Below are 26,906 nucleotides of genomic sequence, written 5' to 3' on the forward strand. Positions count from 1 at the left end.
ATTGTTGGAAAGAGGAGTAAATCTACTTACAAAACTTACTTCAAAGCCTTCCACAGCAGCTGCTCACTGTGTATTCAGGAGCAACCTTCTCACCCTTGACATCAGTACTTAATACAGAAGAAGAAGATCAATAATGATACTCAAAAAGGAAAGGAAAACCTTAAGGGCTGGTAGTATTCCTTAGCAGCCATTGCTGTAATTCTAAGAAAAGACAGAATTTCACCTAAAGATCTTTTTCCTAAACATCTGAATGTTCATATTAAGTTACAATTTTGAGATTGTAGCACATTGTATATTATTTTTTGTGGTCACATATCCTGAGTAACTCATAACCATGTGCAGTTAATTGCCTGTTGCAGCTCTGTTTCAGGTGTTTCCCTCTCCCCTTCCATAGTTTCATTTCAACATGATTTTTGACAAAAACCATTTTGCAAGTTCACTTCAAAGTGAATTAGAAATACTGAAACTACCTTGCTTAGTACATTTGAACCAAAGTGTTGGTTATGTAAGTTCTGCCTTTATGCATTCTATCCCATGTTAAATGAATTGCCAAGAAGCACAATGCTCAACAGTGAACACAGGCATGAAGCTTCACAGTAATTTCCTGGACAGGAAATGAAAGGCTCTGGATACGCCGAGCTGGGAAACCTTGACTTTCACCACGTAAGACTCTTGTTATTAACTGATGAGAGATAGAGCACACTGATGATATTAAAAATGAAATCTGTACGGATTCAGTTCCCCAGTGTTTGTTCACAACTGAGGAGTGAAGTTTGATTTGGCCTCAAATTATTGTAACAACTTGATTTATCTATTAAAGCCTTTTTGTATTTCTTGTATTTGCTTTAGGTGGTACAAATAACATTTGTAAAAGTAAACTGCTCGAGAAGAAAGCTCCATACCCCATGTATCAACCACCTGAAAATGAAAGGCATGTTCCAATCTGTAATAAACAAGTATTCCCACTGCTCTTCATTACTCACAAAATACATAATATCGACAGAGAATTGTTAGCTATCCCCTCTATCTCATTGTTCTTATATCAACAACCAGACAACTAGAATTTTTTTCTCTAAATATTATTTAATTAAAAACACTAAATCAGCTTTGATTTTTATTTTATATATGTACAATAGTTACCAAATAATGAATACACTGAATCAGTTATGTTAAATTTCACATAACGTCAAAGGACATCAGCATGGCATAGAATAAATTCACACTGCCTTTTGCATATACAAAAAAATGCATTAATGGTAATTGTGATTACTGTTTTGGTTTGTGGGGGTTTTATAACCTGCTTACTAATTCTCCAAATATTGTTGGCATAAAAACAGTGTAAGTAGTTAACCAATCAGTTAATATATTAGCAAAGATAAGCATTAGTAAAGTTTGCAAGAAATCAATTGCAAAATTACCTCAAGTCTAGGACTGAAATGTATCCACATGAAAGTTACCTTCAGTTAGAAAAGTTCTGAAAAAGAGCCCAAGTTGGAGCTGTGCATTAATTTGGTCAAACTGATTCATTTGAATGAACAGTCAAGTTTATTCAGATATTGAAAATATTACTATCCTTTTAGTATTCACAAATATTTGTGCATATAGTGTGTGCATGTGTGTAAATATATATGCATATATAAAGTGAAGATATGTTAATGTAAAAATATACTGTTCAACCACTCCCAATTACACAAAATCCAGTATTTGGACATTAAACTGTATAAGTATAAATGTCCAATTCAAATCTACATTCAACCAGCAACAAATACTTGGAAGTATTTTTGTAAACATTTGAGATAGAGCAAAACCCATTCATTTACAAAACGAACCTTAACACATCAGCATCTCTTCAGCTTTAAAATTTTGTACAATAGCTTCAGCTGGCCTATTGTGAATCTGCTCAAATCAAAGAGCTCACACTGTCCTAGATCAGTAAGTGTGAAAGCTCAGCAAATGCAGAATTTTCACATTCATTCTTAATTACCATCCATTTCCAGTTCACCAGCAAAAAGAAAAATGCACTTGGCTACAAAAATATTAAGGAATGTTATTGAAAACAAAAGGCTATTTTGGTAGAAGAAACTACAAAAATAGTTGAGTCATGTTGTAAAGCTTTAATGCAAGAGCATTACAGTACAGATTTTCTTTCCAACCTTAAAGCTTAATCAAGACCAAATTTAAATATCCATCTCTCAAGTGCTCGAAAAAAACGTGCTCAGTAAAAGTCTTTCTTCAGTTTAACCAACTGTAATTATGCAGGTGTCAGGCTCTGTGTCCCAGACATCTGTTGAGTGCTGTCCCTCGTTCCATTGGCAGCAATTACAGGTGTTGAGATATTCTGGTATAGTGACGTGGGGCAACTCAACAAAGCTCCACTTTCATCCTCTCCAGTATCTGAATCTGGTGTTACAGAACTGCTTTCTATCCCCAGGATCTCACTAACTGCTTGAGGCAATTCCTAGGGATGAAGGAGGGGTTAACAAAACATTAATAATCACTGTAATTAAATGAAAAAAGTTAAAAGGTCACCCATCAGTCAGTTCCCCACCCCCAGTAAGTAATCAATCATCTGAATTTAACTCTTTCAGCTTTAGTTCCATTAAAGGTACCTGTTTTCTGTATCTATCTTTTGAAAAGACAGCAGCAAGAACAGGCTCAGGAATCAATTCCCAATTAATATAATCTTAATTACAAAAATAAAAGTCTAACCACCTATTATAATTACAATTCATGTTACTGAAATGAGTTTTATTGAGTGAACCATTAGTTTCTGTCTAATAAGTCTGGTATGCTTTCAATGCATCTTTCACCTCATCTTTCTTGAGCACACTGAACATCAGATTACTTGTGCTGAGGTTCTCTAGTAAGAGTTAAGAAATCACAACCAAAAGGCACAATTCAGCTTTCCCAAGTGAACAATATTACTCTATAAAATCTATCACTCTTGCTTACAGACTTTCAGAATTTAGGTGCTGTATAGATACAGCACATGCTTTATCATATCCAGGCATTTAGTTCATGTCATACATGTACTATTACAGCCAAATACACACTGTTACAGTCTATAAACTCTCAGAGTAGATACAGTCAAAATATCTTTACCTTGCAATTCATCATCTGCATAGAAATTGCTTCTGCTTTGCAGAGTATATATTCCACGTCAATTTTCATAGACAGTTCATTGATATGCTAAAAATATTTCAAAGAATAGTATATGTGATAAATGGTAAATACATTTTATTGTAAAATACACTAATACTGTATTGCAGTCCTAAAAAGTATCCCCTTAGAAGCTTGCTACTTAAGCTATGAAGTGGTAAACATACTCTATTTGCTTTGACAAATGGGTACTGAAAGCTGTAGAATGCAACAGCTGTTTTTCACCAGTATCCAAGACCTGCAAGAGGATTCAAGGTAATTCTACATGTGACAAACTCTCTAGCCCTCCTAGGTACCCCCAGTTCTCATTTTTAAAGATGTAACAAATAAGATTACAAAAGACAAAGCAAAAATTAAACATATTAAGCAGTAGTCTAAGGGGGAGAACAGTTTTCCATTTGTTAATGATCTTATCACTAAACACAGACATCAAATAAACCATTTTAAAAGGACAAAGGACATTCAGTTCACATTTAACCCTTTACAAGATAGTATACACCTTTTCCCCTCAACACAAAACACAAGCTTTTTGCAATAACTCCAAAAAGTTAATTATTATTTTTAAAATGCATAAGAACTCAGTACCTTTAATATTTCATTAAAGCCATAGTGCTTGTCCATTATTTGCTGTTTTTCAGATTCTAGGATAGCACAACAAAGTAGAAGATGAAAATTCTGACAAGGCAATTCTGTCCACATGACCTGTTAAAATATGAAAAAGTCTTCTGAAATGCTTATGATCTCCCTCTGAGAAGAAAGGCAGTTCTTAGAAAATAAGTAAGCCCCCAAGCTAAGTGCCTTAACTAACAATAAGCTATTTTTGAAGGTAACTATTTGTGCAATTATTTTAAATTTTTCTTTTAGCCAGTTAGTGACAACTGCAAGTCTGAGTCACCAAATGCTTATCAGGTTCTTTAAGACTTCTGTGTCTACCAGGTTTACCACTATAATGCTATTAGGCAGCCTGAGCTTGCAGTCTTGTGAACATGTGTTCTGCCTCAGCTCATGTGAAATTCTCCTACTCAAAATTATCAACTGTACAGAAGTAATTAAAGCTAACAAATTATTTGTGTGACTTAAGAGTGTCTGCATTAAGTCTGAATTAGTAGAAGTGTGTCATGCTCAGAAATCCCTCCAAAAGGCTCTAGAGGTTATAAATAAGGTGCTAAAGTTGTTCCCACTCCCCCTACTACAACATCCCAAATACATGTACAGACAGGAGTTGGAGGTGACTGGGTGTTACTTTCTGTCTGAAGACACATTGGTGTTTGGTCCCACAGAGGCCACAGATAATAATTCTCAAGTTCACTGGAACTGATATGTGTATCCTCAGTATTAATATCCTGTTTTAGCACATTCATGAGAGTAAAAGTTTTTTAAGAGTACTTTAAGAGAATGTGTATGGTGGGCAGGAAGCTGGAGAACAGTTTTGATAACAAAAAAAGGAAGGAAGCAAGAAATTGTTTGCCTAAATTACTGACAGATAAAGGGATTTAATTCACTGGATTTACTCTCAAAAAAGGCAGGTTAAAAAAGCAGGCTCATGAAGGTTCAGTCATACTTCACCAGTAAAAATTTTCTTGCTTCATGATTGATGGAATACAGCCTTAAAGCTCAACAAGAACAAACTTACACTTGAACTTTTATCACTAGTATATGAACCCCATAAACAGAATTGCATAAATCAGAAAAGTATCCAGATCAAACTCACACAAAATAAAGTGCAATTAATCTTGAATGTTTCAATCAGGATTTAACTCACTCCGGTTAAATTTCCTATCTTTTTCAGGCATCCCATGTTCTCTTAAAGCATTCTCTTACTCCAGGAAAAGGGCTGGAATGTAGTAGGCTGATAAACAATACTAACCATGCAAAAACATCTATAGTCTACCAAACACTGTCTGTCTACACACTATTGGTTTGGGTTTTTTTACTTCTGCTTTGTAGGAAGGAAGTATCAGCTGTACATGGATGTGGTTCGACATCAAGTTTACACATAAAGAGAGCAAACTACTGCCTACACATTTCCAGCACACTCAAATTCTCATGGTACACATACTATGAACCATCTATAACAATCATTAAATCAGACAACAGGCTGCCTCTTGGCATGAAATCTAAACCAGAACATAGATGATGGAAACACGACAATGAAGGACATGGAGGAAATCAAACCAAAATATAGAACCATTTAAGTTACTTTTTTATAGACCTTAACAGAATATTTAACTTGCATATGTACAATTTAATCCTTAAAACATCTGTTTTAACAAATATTTGCTTCAAGCTGTAACTGGATGCAGCAGCTTCAAGAGTAGAAAAAACCCAAAATACTAACATGGAAGTTTACAAACATTCTCTCCTCTCTGAAGAAAATTAGAAGCTGTCACCTGCTGCTAATACCAGCTGCACAGAAATCTATACATTTTGCTACTACTTTTAACACATCTTTCAAAATCTGGAGCAGAGCATGCACTTAAGCTGATGTATGTGAATGCATAACAGCAGCATCACAAAGTGCTAGAAAGGATGAAAGAAAAACAGCATTAATATAAAAATATACCATTTAAGTGCAGTAACTCTTTTCCTCCTATTTCTTTTTAATAAAGCTATACATGACTAATTTGTCATCCTGGTTTTATACTCTGTAAGCTGTACTGGTGTAACACTGGAGATAGAGTCAGCTGCTGTGGAATTTTGCAACAGACTTTTTCTTTTTGGATTATTCTTGTTCTACCCAGTCTTCCTGCACCATCTCGAGAATGAAGTGGCACACTGTGGAAAGGAAAAATCAAGACCTGGTTGGAACTACCAGGTGATACTGTCTGTCCCTCCTGTGTAAAGAAGGGACTGAGCTGCCCTCAATTTCGGGACACCAAAGCACTGTCTCAGTATGGTATCTGGGCTGAATTTGAGAGACACTGCTAAAATGTGCTGCAAATAATCCCACCAACAGACAGAGCAATTATAACCCGTATTGATATTTCTATAAAAAGGTGCTGCATGTAGCATTTTAAATAACTGCAATCACATAATAATGTGTCTCAACTTATCCACACAAGGTGGAATACCACCTCTCTAGCATGTGCACTGCCCAGCACCACCTGCTGCACCATGTCACCATGATGTAGCCACCCACTTTTTCTACCAAATCTGATTATTAAGGCTTTTGCTCAGTGAGAGAGGGCTTGGTTGTAGGCTTTACTCCAGCTGATGGGGACTCCTATCTCTCATCTCTAAGGTGAATGGGTAATAACCAGTCTAGTGAAGAACCTTCTTTCTAGTAAAGAAATTGAATACTTGTAGTAAACATACATTATGATGTGCTAGAAGGAACCTACAAGACTCTCAGATATCAATAGGTTTCCATCATATTCCTAAGACATAAAAAATATACTTAAGAGTTAGAAATATACTGTGTTTCTCTTCTGTATGTGCACATATACACACATTAAAGCAGAGGTGATAAAAACATGCTAGCTTGGAACTATAAACTATACATACAAATACCAATACTGTTGTCATCAATAGAAAAAGTAGTCTTTAAAAGACAGAGAAGACAACATATCGCTGAGGGGGAAGAAATGAGATGGGAGGTTTTTTTTCCCCAGAATCACTACGATTTATACCTTGGAATAAGAGAATTCTTCTGGTTTTGCATATTTTGGTTCCCTTATTTATGCATGTTATTCATAAAGCTTAGTCCTCTTCAGTTAAAATACCACCTCAATACTCTATGATAGTAAATTCCACTAACCAGTGATAAAAAGCTAAAAAAAGATTTACTTTAGGTAGTTTTAAATACTGGTCTTCCTCTTTATGTGACTCCTTTTTCATTAGTGGAAAAAGTGAATAAAAGCATCAGCATTATTTTTCATTACAGCAGAAACAACATTATTTTTCATTATATTACAAAATTTATGCATCTCAGTCCTGCTCTTTTCATTACCCTTCTGTTCCCCAGCACAGCTCTATGAGATGTTATGTCCTAGAAAATACTCCTTCCATTCATCTGAACATTTATTCTCTTGCTTGGGAGTTTTCAGTGGATACTGTCCATTTTAGAAAATAAACTTATACTGTTGACATACTTCTTCATTTTCTTGAAACAAAGAATTAAAGAGTGTTCAACAAAAACACTAGTTTATCTTAATTACTCCATCTGATTTCAAGATCACCTATATAAAAAAAAAAGATCTCTTTAACCTGGATTACAACTTCCACATTTTGATGTTTTAGATGTTATTTGACATCATAAGGCCTTATTAGCAAGATTAACTGGATCTTCTGACATCATCCTCTTTATGGTTTTGGCTAACAAAAAAACTACCCTACCAGTTCTTCATTCCACTTATCTATGAAGTACTACCAATATCAAGGAATTAATCACACACACACAAATGCTATTTATTTTAGCACAAGCTCTTTTCCATTAAATGTTAACTGATACTCTCCACTTACTACCTCATCCAAAGGATCCTGTCCAAAACTTTCTGAAAAAGCCAATTTATCCCCACTAGCTCTTATTTTTCCATTAACTTCCCAAGTCGTTGTTTTGCCTAAAAGACAAAACATGCTATTATGTCCTCACCTCACTGCACTGAATGAGTTGAAAAAAAATATTAAAAACTATTAGAGCATTAATCACTTTGCAGAATGATCCATGCTTTTTGTTCTAAAGTCCAAAGACTACTGGAATTTGTGAGATTAAATATCTCCTTACCTCCCAGAGTCGAAGAATATCTTGAAAGCTAAATTCCCTTTTAAATCTGATAAGAAGCCATCGGAAACAAAAATAAAGGTAGCCTGAGTCTTGAGATTCTAGGAATAAGAGGTACATTTCATAAACATCCAATTTTGTTAAGACAACGGGGGGGAGGGGTTGGGGCAGCAGGAAAGGCAACAACAACACACTTTACACAATCACACCACTGATTTTTGACATGGTAGACCCTTTTCAGAATCAAAGAAGTTTGCCATGTATTTATATTTGGCATAAAGTCAGTAACAAGATAACCCTGTTCTTCTATAGACATGGAGCAATTATTGAAAACTTTTAGGTGTTGCTAATTTACAAGTCCTGTATTCATATATGTATTCCACCATTCAAATTATGTTCAAAGACTGGTAAAAATGCAGCAAGAATGCACAGAGAATGCAGCAAGTTTGTTTAGTTAGAGCATGGCTAACACACCTACCTAAATAACTGCAAAATCCACTGTCTAGTAAACGAAGCAAAGTACTCAGCTGAATTAGTTGTGTCTTCATGCCCTGCATCTGTTCTTCAAAATTCTGATGCTAGATGGAATAAAATATTAGCATTGTCATTTTTATTATTCAATTATAATTGAGATTTACAGGCATTTTACATAAGTCTTGTTGTTGCAACACTGGTTCTCATCTTTTTGGTGTTTAACATATGGATATTTAACTATACTTCTTCCTAACATCTGCCTTTTACTGCAAAGTTTAACTAGTGAACTGTGCTTCTTTGATAACACTTTTGTATGTAATAAATACTATTTTAAATCAGCCTATGTTCTCTAAGCCCAAGCAGTACTACTGCACTGAAACCAAAGGGATAACCTCTTTTTATTCTCATACTAGTCACATATTACATGTTTCACAACAAGCAAAATTCATAAAACTTCTATTTGTGAAAACTCTAAGTTGTGTTTAACAAATGCCAAAAGTTAAGTACAACAGGGAGCCATTATCTTGGAAAAAGCCTGCTAGAGAACTCCCATTAATCAAATTTGTCTCTGATGGTTCCGAGTCACTTTGGAATTTCCAAGGAACTGAATTTGTCTGTATTGCACATTACTAGTATCATAAACCCACCACAACTTTTGCCAATCAGAAAAGATACACTGACTTCAAACACAAGACGATTACTTTAAAACAATTAAAAATAAACAATTAAATTTATGAAATAGAATTATCCACTGCTTATCTATTTATGTAGGCTAAAAAAGTCCTGTCTTACCATTTGTTCCATGTATGACACAAAGCACCAAAAGGCATCTACTTCATTCTCCATAACATACAAGACAGGTGAAAGCAAGTCGCTCATCCCCTGGACATAACCTTGATAGAGAAAACGAAAAAAGATTTTAAAAGGCAAGTAGGGCTGCAGTTAACTCAGCAGTTAAACAGTAATTTCTTCAAGTGTGTTGAAGGACTGAGTGAAATGGAAGTTTGCATTCCAAGTTTGTACAGATACTATAACTTTCCAACTCAATCACCAGTAAAGACATTTTGTATTAATAATAACCAACACAAAGCAAATCTAACAAGACTTAGCAGCAGTTTCTGCCAGTCTAAGAGAACATAAACCAATGCACTGTTTTTGTAGTTGAGAATATACATACAAGCTGAGCTGACACCAGAATAAATTTAGCAAAAAAAAGATACATATTGATATTTTTAAGAAGATTAAATATACCTTGTACTATCACAAATACAGACTCATATTTATTCTCCTCTCCAGCTGTAATTGGTTCCTTTCTTCCATACATTTAAAATATTTTAATGTATTCCTACCTTTTTTGACCTTTAACTGATTTTAATTTCAAATATATTTGAAGAGATGTTAAGTTTTGATCCCAGTAAAACTTATGGTGCAATAGCTTTTACAAATAAAATTTTGCACTTAACGTCTTTTTTCTGGCACTGAATATACTCTACGGATTCCTGTATTTCAGGAAGTAGGGACTGTTCTGCTTGGATGCTATTTTGAATACACTGAAGCCCAAGACCATCTATGTAACCAAGCAGCCAACATCAAAGATGATTACTACCTATAAAACTGCAGAAGGGGACTAACAGCAAAGTATTCCTAGTGAGAAGTATGGAAGAAATGCACACCCAGACCTGATTCAAGGAAGTTAATGCTTCTGTGCCCAGAAATGGTATATCAAGTTCATAAGCCCTAAAAAGCACTCACATGACTTATAAGGAAAGCCTACATTTAACTGGATAATAAAATGCCCAATTTTAAAGCATATAATTTTTACAAATAGCTAGAAAATTTTTGTTGTATAGAAAAATTGTCAAAATTGCACAGATTTTTAATGCTTCTTGTGGCTTCCTCATTTGTAATTAACAGCCCAATTCAGAATAGTAGAGGACAAGGTTTTTAGAGCTCCTCCTCCTTTCTCACTCTTCCAACTACCTTACCACTGATACTCAAGTCAACTTATCTACTGCCCTATTGCTGCTAACCCCTCTTAAGCAAGGGAGAACATGATTTATGTGTACTACTGTCATCAGCGTTTGGTTCAACATGACATGACATTTCTCAGTTAGACTCAAGCTTGGTTGATTCCATTTCTTAATGATGTATTTGTAACTGAGTAACTGAGAAAAAGATTGGAGTATGGCTGAAAATATGGAGTAGAGTGAGAAGAAAAACAGATCAAGGAAAACAGGTAAATAATTAAAAGGTCTGGAAAAAAAAGCCTTATCCCCTGCACATTTAAAACTATAGCAAATTAAACTCATAGAAAATTCTGTTCAAGACAGTTTAAAATTATCTTAAAGAATAAAACCAATTTCAGTGACACAGATTTGAGGAATTCATTCAAACAAATCTTGTATTGAAAGCTGTTCTGTAACCTAGCCTATCTGGCAGTTATATTCAGACCTCTCTACAGCTGTTGTTGAAGGATTAAGAGGAGCATTGTACCAATGCTTCAGGTATCTTAGAAGCCCTGGATAGATACAATGTCAAATGTACTATATTTCTGTTATTCTTTCTTGTTTATAAAACAAAACTTATCCACTGTATACATTTAAGCTATCTAAGGCATGTGTTTAATAGAGTGGGTAGTGAACATACTTCAATTTCACTTATACAACACCACACTTAAATGTATGTTGAAATGTGAAAAGGAACATGAAGCAGAGCTACATCTTTAAACAGTCGTAGTCAGTTACAGTTTTCCCTTTCTTTTTCAAGCCAAAGATCAAATGTCTCTGCAGACTTGACAGAACAGACAAAAGCTGGCAAGAATGACAGCTCTGCAGCAAGCTTACTAACTAGTACAGATTTTTTTATCCTAATTTTTTCCTTCAAAATCCAGCACAAAGCAGACTTCTAGATTCTCAACAATTTTCTGAGACAGAATAGCAAAAAAACCCAACAAACAAACAAAACAAGTACACAACAGGCAAATGTCATGCTGGGGTGGAGGAAGGAAATAGCTAGAAGTGTCTTTTCCCTCCCTCTCTTCCAAGACAATTAAGAGAAGACTTAGACATTTCATATACTGTGATGGAAGCAAGACATTTCACACTCTGCTCTTCCTTCTGGAACAGATGCACACGTGAAAGGGTCATTTTTGACAGACTGAAGTGTGCTCCTCAAGATCCAGCTTTTAAAGTCTTCGTAAGAACACTTATGTTTACAAACAGCTGGTTCAGCACGCTGAATTTTAATTACCACAGTGGCATCTGGTTTATCTTTTTTATAGAGATCTCAATCTTTAAAATGTAGATAACACACAGGTTCCAAAGACCCAAACCCTTTTAAAGCTCTGAAACGCACACCTGCTTAATTCTAAAAAAAAAAAAAAAATTAAAAATCACAAAACAACACATCAACAGAAGGGTTATGGTGAAGAGAAACCACAACCTAATCCCCAATCCCACCTCAGCTGATGAATGCAAATGTCTGTAATAAGCACCATGTAGAAGAGAGGAAGAAACAGGATGAGTAACTGAACCAAGTTGTCCACATTTTAAAAATATATATCTTGACATTTATAAAAAGCATTGTAATCAATGCAAGTTCAATTGTATTAACAGGCCTTAACAGCAAAGCTGCACATCAGAAACTAAGAAGGCTTTTACAATCAGAGGATCACAACTTACCTAGGTCAAAGTCATACATGCAATAGGTCATCAAAATATCATGAAGTAAAATCAATCCTGGATTATCCTCGCCTTCGTAGAATTTATTTGTTCGATCTGTCCTGTTTACATCTTTTTCTAAAAAAGCAGTCCAGATTTAAAAATAGTTTCAAACAAGTTCTACAACAAACCCAGCATCAGCTGAATTCAGAATGCTTCCTTAAGTTGCAATTTTTTTCCCTCACTGTTGCAAAGCTTTTAAGTGTTTAAGACAACTGCATAACTTAATGTCATTAAAAAATAAAGAATACTTTAAAGGAAAGAAAATCCTTCCTGTCTGCAATGAAAGAATGTGCTTCTAAACAGACTTTACAGCTCTTGGCTTTTTTTGTTAATAGTTTTCATGGAAAATATCCTGAATACAATTTAATGAAAATGTTTTCCCCGACAGAGATGAAGAGCAATTTCATGTGAGTTAGCTATGCAATACCATTTATGAATACTTCTGTGATGAAACACAAGGCATAGTAGGAAAGATAGCAGGAAAGTTACCACATGATCAGAGTGATCAGTTACCAAAGACAGCGTGATAGTTTACCACAGCATGTTTATAAACTCTGTGTAACAAGTTCCTATAACTCATATGCCTCAAACATACCAAGCACACATCAGACTCTTTAATTAGGCAAAATCCAGGATGAATGTATTGAAATAAGAAAAATTGTGAGTGAGCTTTAATAAAAGGAGTATTTTGTAGGTTTGGATCTGTTTTACAACATAAGCCTAATATTGTCATTTGCATTTCAAAGACTTGAAAAGAAAAAAAACCTGATTCAACAGAAAGAAAACTTCAGCCTTTTTCACTCTGAATATTATTTTTTTCCCTGCTAATACACACATACACAGTCTCTAAAAAAGGTAGTTTACTAATCTACTAGAATATCTTCCCAACCCTTTCAGCCTGCCTGTAGAGTAACTGTATGAAATGAATTTAGTCCATGTCTCAGAATACTGCAAAAACCTTATCCTGTCTCTTGAAATAATTATTTAGGAATCCTAAACATTGGTGCGCAAATCTCACTACCAAAGATTACTGAGGATACAAACTGCTAATGGTCAGCAAAACTTGATTAAATTTTTTAAAGTAGGTATAAAACTCTGCAAGTCAGAATGCACATATATAAAACCCTGTAAGAAAAAGTAAAATATAAACAGACATGTTTTCACATTTTCATTGTATGTCATTATTTTTACTACATTCCTAGTAAAATGAAATAATGAAGTAACATTATATAAAGAATCTACTGTTATTAAGCAAGTAATTTAAAAAGCCACTCTGTAACACTAATGTGTACAGCTCTGAATTACTCTGGTTAAGAAAGTTTTAGGGTAAGTATATAACAAAGTTTAGATGCCACTGAAAACAGCAATGTTAGTTTTTAGTGCTTCTTAATACAGGTTACTCTACAGGTTTCATTTTATCAACTTCGTATTGAATTCTAGAAGTGTGGGAATTGTACAGTTAGGTATGTTTCTAAATCTGAACTTACCTATAAGGCTCCGGTAATCTCTTAATCTTGAGTTTCGTTTTTCCTGTTCCTCACTGACAGATTTCCACTGTAGTTTCATCCTAAAATACTCGTCCCTGAAGCAGAAAGGTAATTTTGAAACCAAAACTTTGCATTTTTTTCTTTTTTTATTTAAGCATTCTTTCATTCCATTTGTTCTCACAGAAATGGGATAGCAACACACAGTTTATGTAAGATTTTTACTTTCATATAACAATTATTTTTAAGAAGGTCTCACACACTTCTTTGTACTCAGTCTCTAGCAGCTGTCTTTTAGGTTTCCAAAAAACTTTCTACATCACTATATGCCTTAAGATAAAAGCACCTTTTAATTTATTTTTAACAAAAGCCCTACTGTACTCACGTTTTCCTTTTTTGCAGATTTGCTCTCTCTTCTTTAGTGCTATTCCAAGGATAATAGCCCAAAAGAAATTTCCATGCTTCTTTTCTAAGAGTGTGGCAGAGACCCTAGGGAAAAATGGATATGAAACATTAACAAAAAGACTATTTTGATTTTGTAAGGAATGTTCCTATAGTGATTTAACACTTCTTAAAGTAACAACTTAGAGAAGAATTTTTACAATAAGCTTCTTTTTCCTTTGTAATCAAATCTTAGCCTGCTAACTAAACAAGTAGAAGAAAAGAGAGGAAGTGAAAATGATTAAGCAGAAAACTGTGGAAGCACGGGATTAATCCTTGTAACACAGAAAAAGAAACCTCACCAAAATACAGTTCTTCCTATATTTTTTGCTTCCCTGCTGGAAGTAAAAGCCTTATGGGCATCACAAACTTCATGATGCAAAAAAATTACCTCTAAAATATATATATTGGAACATTGTGCTGCTTAGCTGCCAAACTTCTGGCCTCACCACTAACTGATCTTGAGAACTAGACTTACGTTTATTTTTTTAAATGAATATTTTAATCTAACAAGACATTGTCAACATGCAGATCAATTTTCCAAGCAATCAAAAACACTAGTGTCCACTCCAGGAAAATTATTTCTCATAAATCCTTCCAAATAGCATGCAGCATTTGTAGTTGACAGGTGTATTAGCTGAATCATACCCTACTCTAATCAAATTAGTTTATTTCAATACCTGTAATATAGTAATGAATGAGGCACTTTTGCTATCAGACATCCCAGATAACCATTCTAAGGCCAGCTTGAGTCCTCAGTGTACTTCTTCATTTACCATTAGACTATGCAAACAGCATTCAACAGTGCACAAACAAGCAGCAAATGGAACTTCTCCAGTAACAGGGAAACATGTTGAGAGGCATTTTAACTTTTTTCTTTTTTCTTTAAAGAGGATCTGAACTTAATATAATGGAAGTTACTGGAATCTTGACTCAAGTAAAATTGAGCACTCACTCCTCTGGCAATGGACAACAGAGATGACAGGGAAATGGACTACTAGTACAAAAACTTGTAGTAATTCTCGTGATTGCACAAGGGTCCTGAGTTGGACACCTCAGGCACAGGTGTATTAAAGAATAGCTACAGGAACTGAAAAGGGCCTCAGTTTCACTCTACCCCCTTCAGAGTACATTAATATGTATAGGCCTTTAAACACATTTTTATAGCAATGTTATCATTCCCTACTTTGCTCAAACTCCAAGAACATGAGACTGCATACTTGCAAACATACACCAACAGCTGCACCAAGAATACACTAAGAAAGCTTGATTCCCACCAAAAAAAGATAAATACTAAAATAACATTAGGTACAATAGCTATGGGACATAGCTACAGTTTTCAAAATTTCCACCACTGAGGCTAAATTCACATTCATATTGCAAAAAGCCTCAGTTCACTAATATCAGCCAAAGTGCTTAGACTGCTCTGACAGAATGTCAAATCCAGGCAAACTGCTGGAAAAGCTTTTCTTGGAGGATAAAAAGACACTCTCAAATATAAAAGAATAAACCTGATACCCTAACATGGAAGGCATTGGTGTTTTCCTGAAAGGTACTTTGATTTCTCATCATCACTTAAGCTTTTATGTTTTCAACTCATTCACTTAGCCAGTGTCCACATGATCTCTCCCTTGCAGAGCACATTCAACTGTGGAAGTATTTGATTAGCATGCAATCTCACTTATATTAAGTGTCTCCAACAATACTGACTTGGCTCATGCTTAAATACCTTCACAAAGTATTACAAGTATAATGAAAACAGCATAAAATCATGCATTGGGAAGAAAAGAAAAAGGATCCAGAAGCAAGCCACAGGTCTTGCTGACTTCAGAAAACAAGTTACCCCTTTGAATATTGATTGCTTTATGAAGTCAACATTTAAAAGTCTTCCTTCAGAATCCATATTTTTAGCCCATTCTTCAGCTGACACAGGCTCTCTTCTGGTAACTTCAGGCTGTTTTCCGAGATCAATCTGAAACACACACAAAAATGTTAATACAAATTCAACTAAGTGCTTCAGTAGTTTTAAACAACTGTGCCAATACTATTTAAGCTTGCCAGTTTCTTACACTTAGTGCAATTATGCTTTCACGTGTGCATACCTCAGTCAGCAACTCTAAGGATCTACTTCTGTGTCCACATTAGCAAGTAGTGTGGACCAACAGAAGCAGATCTTCAAAACGACACACTATGCTGAGGACCAAGGTATGCTATACATTCAGATTGTGGAGGATTTATGCGTGCATTTTAAACAACCTTCTACCCTCACAAACACTTCTGAACTAGCTTCCCATGGTCTAAAAGCCTCTAATCATTTGGAAATGTATTAGGCATGTGCTACACAGCAAACAAGGACAACGAATTTCACTTCAAAAGCACTTTCTTGATACACACTAGTGTCTTAGGAGGGTATTAAAAAACAATTCAGATTCAGAGATGTTATGCCTACAAAGACTGCACAGTGTGGCTGAAAGATGAATTTAAATACACTGTCCCTTAAATAAAAAAACAAAACAAAAAACAACCAACCCAGACTGTATGCTCTTTCAGAACTCTTAACAGCCACTAAAGTTTCAGAGTTTGTGGTTAGTTTTGCTCAGTTTCCAACTGCATGTTTAAACAAGTAGCATTCAGCAGACAGTTACTCCTTACTTACTAAAAATATTTTGGTGATGGCAACCACCAAGTCAATTTGTGTTTCAACTCTAGAAATCTAAGGCATTTGCCACAGGAAGACATCCAGTTCAGTGTTATTTTTATCATGCAGCATTCATTATACTTTTTCTCATTGATAAATTAACTGATTAAGCACTAGGCAGCAAAGTTCTTAGGATTACATAGTTCATACAGCTACTGCTAAGATATTAACACTATTATGAACTCAAGAAACAGTTTAACATTCTAAAAATGCATAAGCTGCTTAAAAAGTAATCACGAGCATTTATAAAGAAACCTTTTCCACCAATCTGTAAAAGACACCAACAGGAGGCCACACAAAGTGATCCATGATCTAATTACAAGATCATTCTAGCTTTGATTCAATCTGTACATTTATACACCCTGGAGGTTAATAATCCAATTAAACACTTTTTAAAAATCTTCTTAGCTCTGTTAAAACAAACTGAAATGTTAAAGTGATTAGCCAAGAAAGTCAGCTACTAACCTGGTAGGGAAAATGCCCCAAACCCCCAGCTTAAATAGTTTAAGTCACCAAGTTTCAAGTCCCACCATGTCTTTGAAGGTGTGCATAAAAAGAATCAATGCATCAGTATCATTAATTTACACACTCACTCGTGTAATGACTTCAAATCCTGGTTCTCCCTGCTGATTTATCTTTAGCCCTGGAATAGCATCATTTAGAAAGTCTGCCATTTCTGATGGTGGCCGTCTTTGACTTGAAGGGTCACTTAAGCGGAAACTGTCAAAAATATAGTTTGTGACTTTGGAGAACCTTCCCATTGTTACTGTGTATGGATCTTTCTTCAATTTCTGTGTTACAACAAGAAAAAAAAGCAAAATACAAACCCCTCAGGTTATTTAGATTTCTTGTACTCAAAGCAAAACAACCAGAAGATCATGGTAGGTGTCAAAGTTATTCAAGTTTCATGTATCAGTAGTTTCACATAGTACATACTTTACATAATTTAAAAAGTTATCTTGCATATTAAGGTAATACTACTGATTGATTTGAAAGATTGGAAAGCAGTCTGCTCAGTAAGCCTGATCTCAAATTAAAAGGGGAACAGTTCTACTGTTTACTTTCCAGTGACTAATGCCACAAAACACCTTCCTTATCCCTAGCTTCTCTAGCTTCACACAGCAAACATCTTGAGCTATCATATACTCTAAGAAGCTCACGCAAAACAAATCAATGGGCCAAAACTCCGTCCTCATTCAAGATGCTGGAAATTTTGCTGATGATGTTCCTGAGTCTACAAACCTCACCAAATGATAAACAGTTTTAACATTAAAAAATACCACAGACTCCTTTAGGCAACACTGTGCTCTTTGCTGTTCTATTTCCTTCAAAACTGCCAGAAAATATAAAAAATATTTAGTCAAAGACAATTTAGAAGAGTTTAATTATTATGCTTTGGTAACTTCTAATTTTTTTTTCCTTTTCTAAAACTATCTGTACCCAAATGTATTGAATCACAGACAGTATTAACTGGATTATGTTTGTAGTAGTACCACATGGAAGTTACAAAATTACTGGAACATAGAAAACAACTTATAAGTATATTCTAGGATAAGCATTTGGTTTAGCATACAATCAATGCTTCCAAAATGGCAGTGATTCAGGAACTATTTCTGTGATATCATAGGGTCATTAATAAATGTCTTCAGAAAAAAACCCAAATATAATACATACTTGTAATAAGCCATATGACGAGTCATCAAAGAGATTTTCAAAAGACTGAGACAGAGACTTGTTCTGAGAATTCACAAGAAGAATTCGTTTATCCTGTGGAGATCTAAAATAAAATTTGAAAAGGTTTCTATACATACCATCAGTTTTTCCTGACAATGTTTAAAGAACATTTACTGTTTTTTGAAGTAAGATTTCAGATTTTGTGCAAAGAAAGCAGGTTTAATGCAAGATCATTCTTAGTTCTTGGAACAAGTTCACAAGCTAACACACTACAAAACAAGACTTTCACTTTTCAAAAGTCATCATCATATTCATTTTGAATTGAACTTTCATTCTTTGAAAAATCATGATGCTTTTGAGAAATTTTTGAGCCATTACTCTGGAAGATACCTTTTGACACGCACATGTAAATGAAGCATTCTTCGACTACAGTCTTCTATATTTATAGCTATATATAGGTGTATATATAGAAATATATCTATTTAATTGACAATGGACAAAAAAAGGGACAGAAAAAAGGAAATTCAGTGAGACACAGTCAGCCTCAAGACAATATACATTAAACTATTTTAACATAACAGAAGTTAAGAGCCCATGTCATCATACATAATTACAAAATTCTATCAATTAGTAAATCTTACATTAAAACACCCTGTAAAATCTTACATAAAGGAATACAAACTGTTTTCAATGTATGAAAGCACATAAACAAATGCATAACCAATAGTATTACAACAGTTACTGTCAGAATAATTCTAAGATTCACACTGAGAGAAGCTCAAAACACACCACAGCCATTGTATTGTGAAACAGAACCACTTCAATACAGTTCTGCAAATGTAATTCTGTGTAGTCTCCAAAAGCTACATGAACAGAAACCCAATTTAGCCTAACTCACTTTATTTGTATTTGTATTTGTATTTATTCTTCAGTGTAACATTTTCTTCTCTGGCAGCCTTGCACCAGCAAATAAAAACTTAACAACAAAGACAATGGAACTGTGCTGCTCCTAGTATTTAATATGTCCTTTTGCTCCCCACGTATTCCCTGCGCCACCTACATCCCATCTTCTCCCCTCCTGTGGCACAGATATCCCATCAATTCATTAACCAGCTCCTGAATTACCAGTTTACAGCTCAATACATGACAAAAGAGAGAACAACTCAAAAGCTGGGCTGATATTCAAGACTTGGAGCTGGTAGGCAGGCAGGGGACAGCCAAGCACTTTGCCATCTGACTCTAACTGATCGGACAGACATTTCTAAAACATCTCTGTTGCACACTCCCAGTTTTTAAGTCCACTATGTCTAGTCTTTGAAAGAAAAATTTCTTTTATTTTTATTAGTACCCGCATCACCTACCATGTTATTAAAGTCAAAGATAAGAACTTTAATAACCCTTATCTCTCTCCCATTCCAACAGGACAGGACACTTAACACTGACGGATATGAAATGGCAACAAGAGATCTCATTTGGAGACAGCCAGACACCACAGTCACAGCTCTGAGGCAGCAACAGTTAACGAATCCCAACTGGCTTTTTCTAAAAAGCAGCACAGGGGCAAAGGCTGAGTCATGTATTACATTTTCCTTCACTAGAACAATGAAAACTTTGTACCATGTCTTCATTTTAATTAAACATTCTCTTTAGACAGACAGATGGGTATCAACAGTAACGTGGGTAATGGCATATTTGTTCTTTTCTCTCCTTAAAAAAAACATAAAAAATCATTCATTACTAGACCACAGAAAATAATTTGGTGCCAGAAGCAGAACTTAACTGGAAGAGAAGAATCTAAGTAAGAAAACTCAGATTGGAAGCTCTTGCTCAGCTCAATGCTTAACTTAATTCAAATTTAATTTAAATAGTTGCCTCAGCTTTTTGAGTTCCCAAAGTATCAGCTGTTGCATTCATCAATATGTAGAACTGCTCAAGGTGGCAATAATAAGCAGCTCAGCACATCCTAAATGCTTGAACACCACCTCAAGTTTCCCTGTCTTGCCTTAGGCAGGGAACTCCATCTGTTAAGCATTCCTGGACACCCCAGTGCACAGCTGCTGGGTCAGACTCCACAAACACTATGCCACCACTGTCTTCTAAAAGCAGACATGAGGGCATGACTGCCTCTCTTCATACAGTTTCTTCCACACCTGACAGCTAATGTTTTGCACTGTCCCAAGAGGAATGTCCACATCACCTGGCAAGAAGATACAAAGAACTAAGAATCCAATGGGTTAAATAGAGGACAGTCTGCAGTGAGTGAGTGGGCACTTACTATCTGAAAGAGGCAGTGTTTGTAACAGGAACCAAAATCTCTGTGCATTTCATTTTTATTCAGTGACTCATCATTAGCATTAATTTTATATAGCATGTAAAGTATAGTTAGTTGCAGCACATGACTCAATAAAACTGGAAACAATGCCTGTTAGTTGCACTAAGTGTCTAAACATTATGTGCAGTAACAAATTGACAAACCAAATGCTGGACAGAACCTAAATGTCTGACTTACAGGAACTTAGGGTCCAACTTCATAAAATGGTTCAAAGTATTCTGGTATGTGATTTCTGTTTTTTAAAGAACTTTCAACTAGGCATGGAAGTCCACCAAAATTAATAACTACAGTAGTTGCATTTTAATAATTAACTTTTCTATTGCTTACTGCTTTTTGTGTATACGGACCTATGTGTATATATACATATGAAAATAATAGGCTGTTTTAATAGTGGCAAATAAAAACCCCAGCAGCATGAACTAATTTGCTATGAATTGCTTTTCTTAAAGGCTCAAAATAACTATCTTAAAAGAAGGCATAAGGGGAAAATCTTCCTCTAAAATTCTGAAGCTTCTAGTTGGTAATTAATCACAAGAATAAAGTTTTCATTAAGTCAATGCAAACCAGTCTGCTACACTGTCAAATGCACTCACTAGGCCTAATTAAAACTCGACCCTGTTCATTAAATTCATATTACATGAATTAGTTAGAATATTTGAAACACAGTGCTGTAGTATACAGGCAACACATCACACAGGTAAGGCATAAAGCTTTCAGCAACTCACAATACAACACAGGTGTTTTTCCAGTCTTTGCTAAATTATGTTGCTCCAAAAACCTGCCCTAGCCTACCAGCAACTAGTTGGAAGATATTCACAGAGACCTAAACACAGAGGAGGGTGCTCAGAAAGGAACAAGCACCTTGGGGGAAAGGGAAGGGAGGCTGGGGGATGGCAGAACAACAATAAACGCTTTGCCTGCAGTATCAGTGAAACTGGGAAACAAAATTAAAGGAGTTTTAAGGAAGAGCACAAAAAGAACCTAGAGAAAAAAAATATCAGTTTTTAACATTAGGTTGTCATCCAGAATTTTCTAATCTACAGTTGTACAGAGAATAGTCTTTCTTACACCTTTATCTTGTCTGCCTAATAGCCATTCCTTTGCTCTTGAATTTTCCTCTTAAAAAGCTTGTGCATGACACTACAGCCAGTACCAGTTTGCCAGCTGGCCATAACGACCACAATACCTTCCTCCAAGCAGTAGACAACTTCTTATCATAGATTCCCAACACCACATCTTAACACTGTAGAAGCCTTTCGCAAATCAGTTGAACGTATGTGCAAGCCCCACGTCTTACTGGCTTTCTCTCCAGCCTGATAGTATTACTTGGCAACAGCCTTCCCTACTTGTCAAAGGCAACTCTGACCTCACTGATACTGCTACCAATGTGAGAAGAGTCTGTATAAGGATTCCCACGTCCATTTCAGTATCCACCTTCAAAAATCCGTCATCAGATTATGTTGCAAGTGCTCATAACGAAACACTTTTGAAAACAGAATACCGGTTACACTGATGTTACACCTGTTACACCTCATTGTTTCTCCATGCTCTACCTACTCTTTTTTACCCTGTTGTCTTCTTAAATTAGAATTATGATTACAGGGTGAGAGCACAGCCTTTAGTCTGCATTTATGCTATGGCCATCTAAAAGGCTTTTATCCAAGTGAAAAGTTTAGAGGTAACACAACATAATTGTATAGATGTGGCTCCCAGAGACATAGTCTAGTGGTGGACTTGGCAGCGTTAGTTTTACAGCTGGACTTGATCTTGAATATTTGTTCCAACCTAAATGATTCTCTTAATTCTATAAACACACAACAAAATCCAAGAATTTAACAAAATTATAGGGTCTAACTATGTTTACACTCAGAAAACTGATTTGAAAAGTAAAGATCAAGTGTGAAACACTCCCCAGAGCAAGAAATTACAGGAGAAAACAAATTCAGGGGGAAAACACTTATATACAAATTGATTTAGTTGACAGAACTGTAAGTTACCTCATACACTAATGTCTACACTCATGCATATTTCAGGTAAGATAAAAGTTGTCAAATTTTAACACAAATTATCCCATTTTACAGAAGCGGTTCATGAAGAAGGATTTAACTTTATACCGAATGTTCAGGAGAAGCTCCTCTACCCACTAGAGGGAGTTACTGAGGTATTATGGAGCCAGGAACACTTGGACAGCTTCTCAGCTAGCTCATACTTCGATCCAACAAGTTTAAAACATCAGCCTACACTCCACATGTATATGTGAAATTACTGTTTCAGTCACAATGTAAATGTATTCTACTAATAAAAAAGGGGTAGGAAAAAAAAAACCAAACCACATTAGAAAGGATTAATCTGAAATTAATTATGGAATTAAAAGTAATAAACCAATAATCCAAATTGTAAATCAGAATTAGGAGTTGTCTGATACTTACTCATTTAGCACAACATGCTTTTCAAGGCATTTAATCAGTAGTTTGCTATCCCCACGATGAAAGTGAAGAGCTGGAAGCTTCACATCATCCTTCAGACAGAACACCACATAAGACCACCCCATGCCTTCTTTGCTTTGTGTGATTGATTTCAGATCTGTCAAACTGAACAGGAATGACCACTTGCTTTCTCCATTTGCATGAGTTGTAGCATCTTAAAAACAAAATTACCACATGATCTTAGTTTGACTTCTGGTGTTAGTAATTACAAATACATTATACTTGTATCACTGTTCCCAAAAAACAAACCCAAAATCTAGCATTGGTTCTGATAATAAAACGTATACCGTAACTACTGTAACTGCTAGTTCTGAATTTCTCTTTCTGCCTCCTTGTTTTCTACAGACTTCTAAAATAATGTGCAACTCCATTTGACTGTTACCCTAAAGCTGTGCCTGAAGCTTATAAAAGTGATCCAGCAATTAAATGTACAACTGCTGTACCAGATTTCACCAGCAAGCTGAATCCCACCAGCACCTCCACCAGGTAACACTACTTATTCAAACTACATGTCATACACATTACAATACTGTATGCTATACATTGCACAAAGTATTAGCCATGTGTTGTAGGACTACACCAAAATAAGGAGAAGGAATTGAGAATCTCCCCACCTGCACCTCTCTCCCATACTGTGCAAGCATGTATACACTCTGCACAAGACTGTATACATTTAAGAAGAGATTGATTGTTATTTTACCAGAGGACACAAAATTGCCAGAGTAGCTGGAGGGGAAAAAAAACAAACAACAAAACACCTGTCCTATCAAACTACACCTGGAAGTAAGCAAGAAGTGGAAAAGGGCATAATCCACTGGTATGGATATTGCTCATTGATGAAGCACTCACACACTGTGATCCACTCTGTTTGGATGAACATGTACTCTGACAGCTGAAGACGAAAAATCAATGCAAAGCAGAGATATAATAAACCATTCTATGCCTGATAGAGATGCTGGCTTTAGCTTTCTAAAACGCTAGCACTTACAGCTCCTCTCAAACTCAGTGTTCTAGGAGCAGGACTGTGCTTCACACAAATACATTAATAAACTTAAGTTCAAACCCTGCACTCATGTTGACATTTAAAACCATTAGATATGGTGAAACAAGCACAGTGGTCACCAGTTATAGGCTGAGAAGTAATACAAGGAAAACAAGTATTATAAAGAAAACTACAAGAGACTCACAGAAAAAAAAAAAAAAGATTGGAGAATCACTGTTCTTCCCCTCATTTTTACTTTTTTTTTCCATAACTATCTACTGTGACACTGTAAAACAAAACCAATGTAGCTATAAAATTATTTTGTCAAAGTAAGAAAGACCCAGGTACCAAACAACTGTATATTCCATCTCCCCCTGCTGCTGCAGTATGGAAAGGCATTTGAGTAGTAAACTACTTATCTTACTTTCTAACATCCACCTGAAATACTATTTGTCCAAAAGAATGCAAGAGCCAAATGCTTATAGATAAAAAATTGCTACATCGTTGAATGACCATCACAGCAAGAAGTTAGATTCAACATTTATTTTTCAATACAATTCTCCAGCAAGTCAAAGGAAAAAAATAGATTGGAGGCAGATGGCAGCTACTCAATTGTGAATTTTTTTGCACACCCAGGGATTCACCTCTTTCCACAAGTGACCTAAAGCTTATCAATTACTAATAAAATCCATTTTACTGTACCTAAAAGACAATTCTTCATTCACAAGTTACCAGAAAGAAAAAACAAAGCAGAAAATCCACACTTATTTTTAAGTACCTCCATTTGAATTAGGTTTCTTTTTAAAAGAGACCGTGGTGACCATGTCCCATTCTGCTTCATAACTACTTGGACGGTCAGCTCCTTGGGAACATTTTTCTTTAGGAGTCTGAGTCCACTCCACCACAGAACTGGAATCCTGAGCAGAAAAAAACAAAAAGTGCCTTTCAAAACACACCAGGCATGAAAATTGGGCTAGAGTCTTAGACTCAATAAGAAAAGTATCTTCATTTTCACAGATTAAAACATTTCATAGCATTAAAATCCTATTAAACATGATACAGTTCAACATGGTAAATTTGAACTTATGACTAAGAGGTTTTACTTAATAAATTTAACACGGTACTAAAACATCCTGACTACTCTTACAGACTCTACCAAAATAAACTCTTTATTAAATCTAAAACTTAAACCTTTCTTCTTTGGTCAACATCCTCTTAATACTGCTTAAATATCACATGGCACTGGATCTTGGAACCTCTATGGACTTCTATTTTTATTTTGCATTAGAACAGTACCTCTTAGTTTTGAATCACCAGTCTACAATATAGAAGATACGGGAGGACTGGCGACCATGACACACTCATTTGGTCTTTACTATTTATACAGACAAACCTCTTCTATTTTATATATGAACCAAGTACCAACTACATACAGTCACCTACACCTGTCCTGGTTTGAGGCAGGATGAAGCCAATTTTCTTTTTACCGATTTTTTTTTTTTCCCTTCATTGACTTCTCTTTTAAGCAGCACACTTGCTGAAAGTAGCAGCAAGTTTAACAGCCAGTGGACTGATAATGCTCAAATGTTTATCATTACTGCTGAGAGACCAAGGACACTTGGCTCCACTCATTGAATCTGCTGTTTCAGACATTAAAGGAGCAGAACAGTCATATCCATAACACTCTTGTAGGGAGGAGTGGACTAGACAGAGCAAAATTGGCTAAACAAAGTATTCTATACATATATATACATCGCAGTCAGTATAAATCCAGGGATCACAGAAGTCAAGCCCTCTTTTGCTTCTTCTTCCCTCCACAGCCAGCGTCCAGGTTAAGACTCCATCTATACATCTCCTTTGATCCCTAGGCCTGTGTGTTCATGACCCTTATAACTCTACCCTCAGCTCCTGTCTGCTCTGCTGCTATCTCTGGAAATGGTCTGGGACTTTTCAGGACTGCTCACAGCTCAGGAGACTGCTGTGGGAGTTATGATGGCAGGGGAAGGTAAGAGGGTTTTGCACATTCCTGTATATATTTGTACATATTATCTTTTATAATTAGCATTTAATAAAAGCTGTCTAGTTTAGTTTTCAATCTGTAAGCCTCCCTTCCTTATTTTCTCTCCTTTCTCTGCCTGGGTGGGAAGGGGAAGGAATTCAGAGCATTGTTGTCATTGGTTTAATTGCCAGGCCTGAGTTAAACCATGACAACATGTATCCCAATAACCTGAATTGGGCTGCAGGACACAAATATGATACCTACATGTAGCTACTAATATAAATTATAATAACATAAATAGATTTTGCTTCCAGTTCTGAGATCATCTATGCATCAATTACCATAAAGCAAAAATCACTGGAGAAGCAGAATGAAGAACACTGATAGCTAACAAGCATACCTTTCCAGCACAAAGGATATTCGAAGCATCCAAAGCATCATGCAGTGGTCTCCAGTCTACTATTACTTCATTTTCCTACAACAGAAACAATCATAAAAAATTCAACACTACACAAAGTACACATCCCTATTTATTCACGGTATGATTATGGTTTAACTTGCGCATAAAAAGAAATTATGCAGGTAGTGTCAAACATTTTGTGATGCACTTTACAAAATCCTATCCTGAAAAGACATCTAAGATTTGCAAAACACGTTAGGTGTTCTGACAATAAATATATGAAATTTCCGTAACTGTGTCATGCAAGATACCTTTTCTATGAGACGTAGTATTCC

The 26,906-nt window shown here is 35.5% G+C and overlaps 1 protein-coding gene across 1 annotated transcript in view; it reads right to left on the reverse strand.

The window, feature by feature from the left end:
- Positions 1–1,061: 1,061 nt before the first annotated feature.
- TBC1D15 (TBC1 domain family, member 15) overlaps positions 1,062–26,906 on the reverse strand; it is a gene marked incomplete at its 5' end in the record, with an annotated part of 48,816 nt that continues 22,971 nt past the window's right edge. The window contains 16 exons of the mRNA XM_010003080.1: positions 1,062–2,458; positions 3,103–3,189; positions 3,745–3,861; positions 7,883–7,980; positions 8,358–8,457; positions 9,146–9,246; positions 12,034–12,150; positions 13,563–13,657; positions 13,945–14,048; positions 15,844–15,972; positions 17,292–17,489; positions 18,373–18,475; positions 23,134–23,344; positions 24,951–25,089; positions 26,572–26,646; positions 26,883–26,906. The exon at positions 26,883–26,906 is cut by the window's right edge and continues 1 nt beyond it. Of these exons, the coding sequence (XP_010001382.1) occupies positions 2,252–2,458; positions 3,103–3,189; positions 3,745–3,861; positions 7,883–7,980; positions 8,358–8,457; positions 9,146–9,246; positions 12,034–12,150; positions 13,563–13,657; positions 13,945–14,048; positions 15,844–15,972; positions 17,292–17,489; positions 18,373–18,475; positions 23,134–23,344; positions 24,951–25,089; positions 26,572–26,646; positions 26,883–26,906 (1,905 nt within the window). The remainder of the gene's footprint in view (positions 2,459–3,102; positions 3,190–3,744; positions 3,862–7,882; positions 7,981–8,357; positions 8,458–9,145; positions 9,247–12,033; positions 12,151–13,562; positions 13,658–13,944; positions 14,049–15,843; positions 15,973–17,291; positions 17,490–18,372; positions 18,476–23,133; positions 23,345–24,950; positions 25,090–26,571; positions 26,647–26,882) is intronic.

Source organism: Chaetura pelagica, unplaced genomic scaffold, assembly GCF_000747805.2.
Source record: "Chaetura pelagica isolate M959 unplaced genomic scaffold, ChaPel_1.0 scaffold288, whole genome shotgun sequence".
NCBI classification, from domain to species: domain Eukaryota; kingdom Metazoa; phylum Chordata; class Aves; order Apodiformes; family Apodidae; genus Chaetura; species Chaetura pelagica.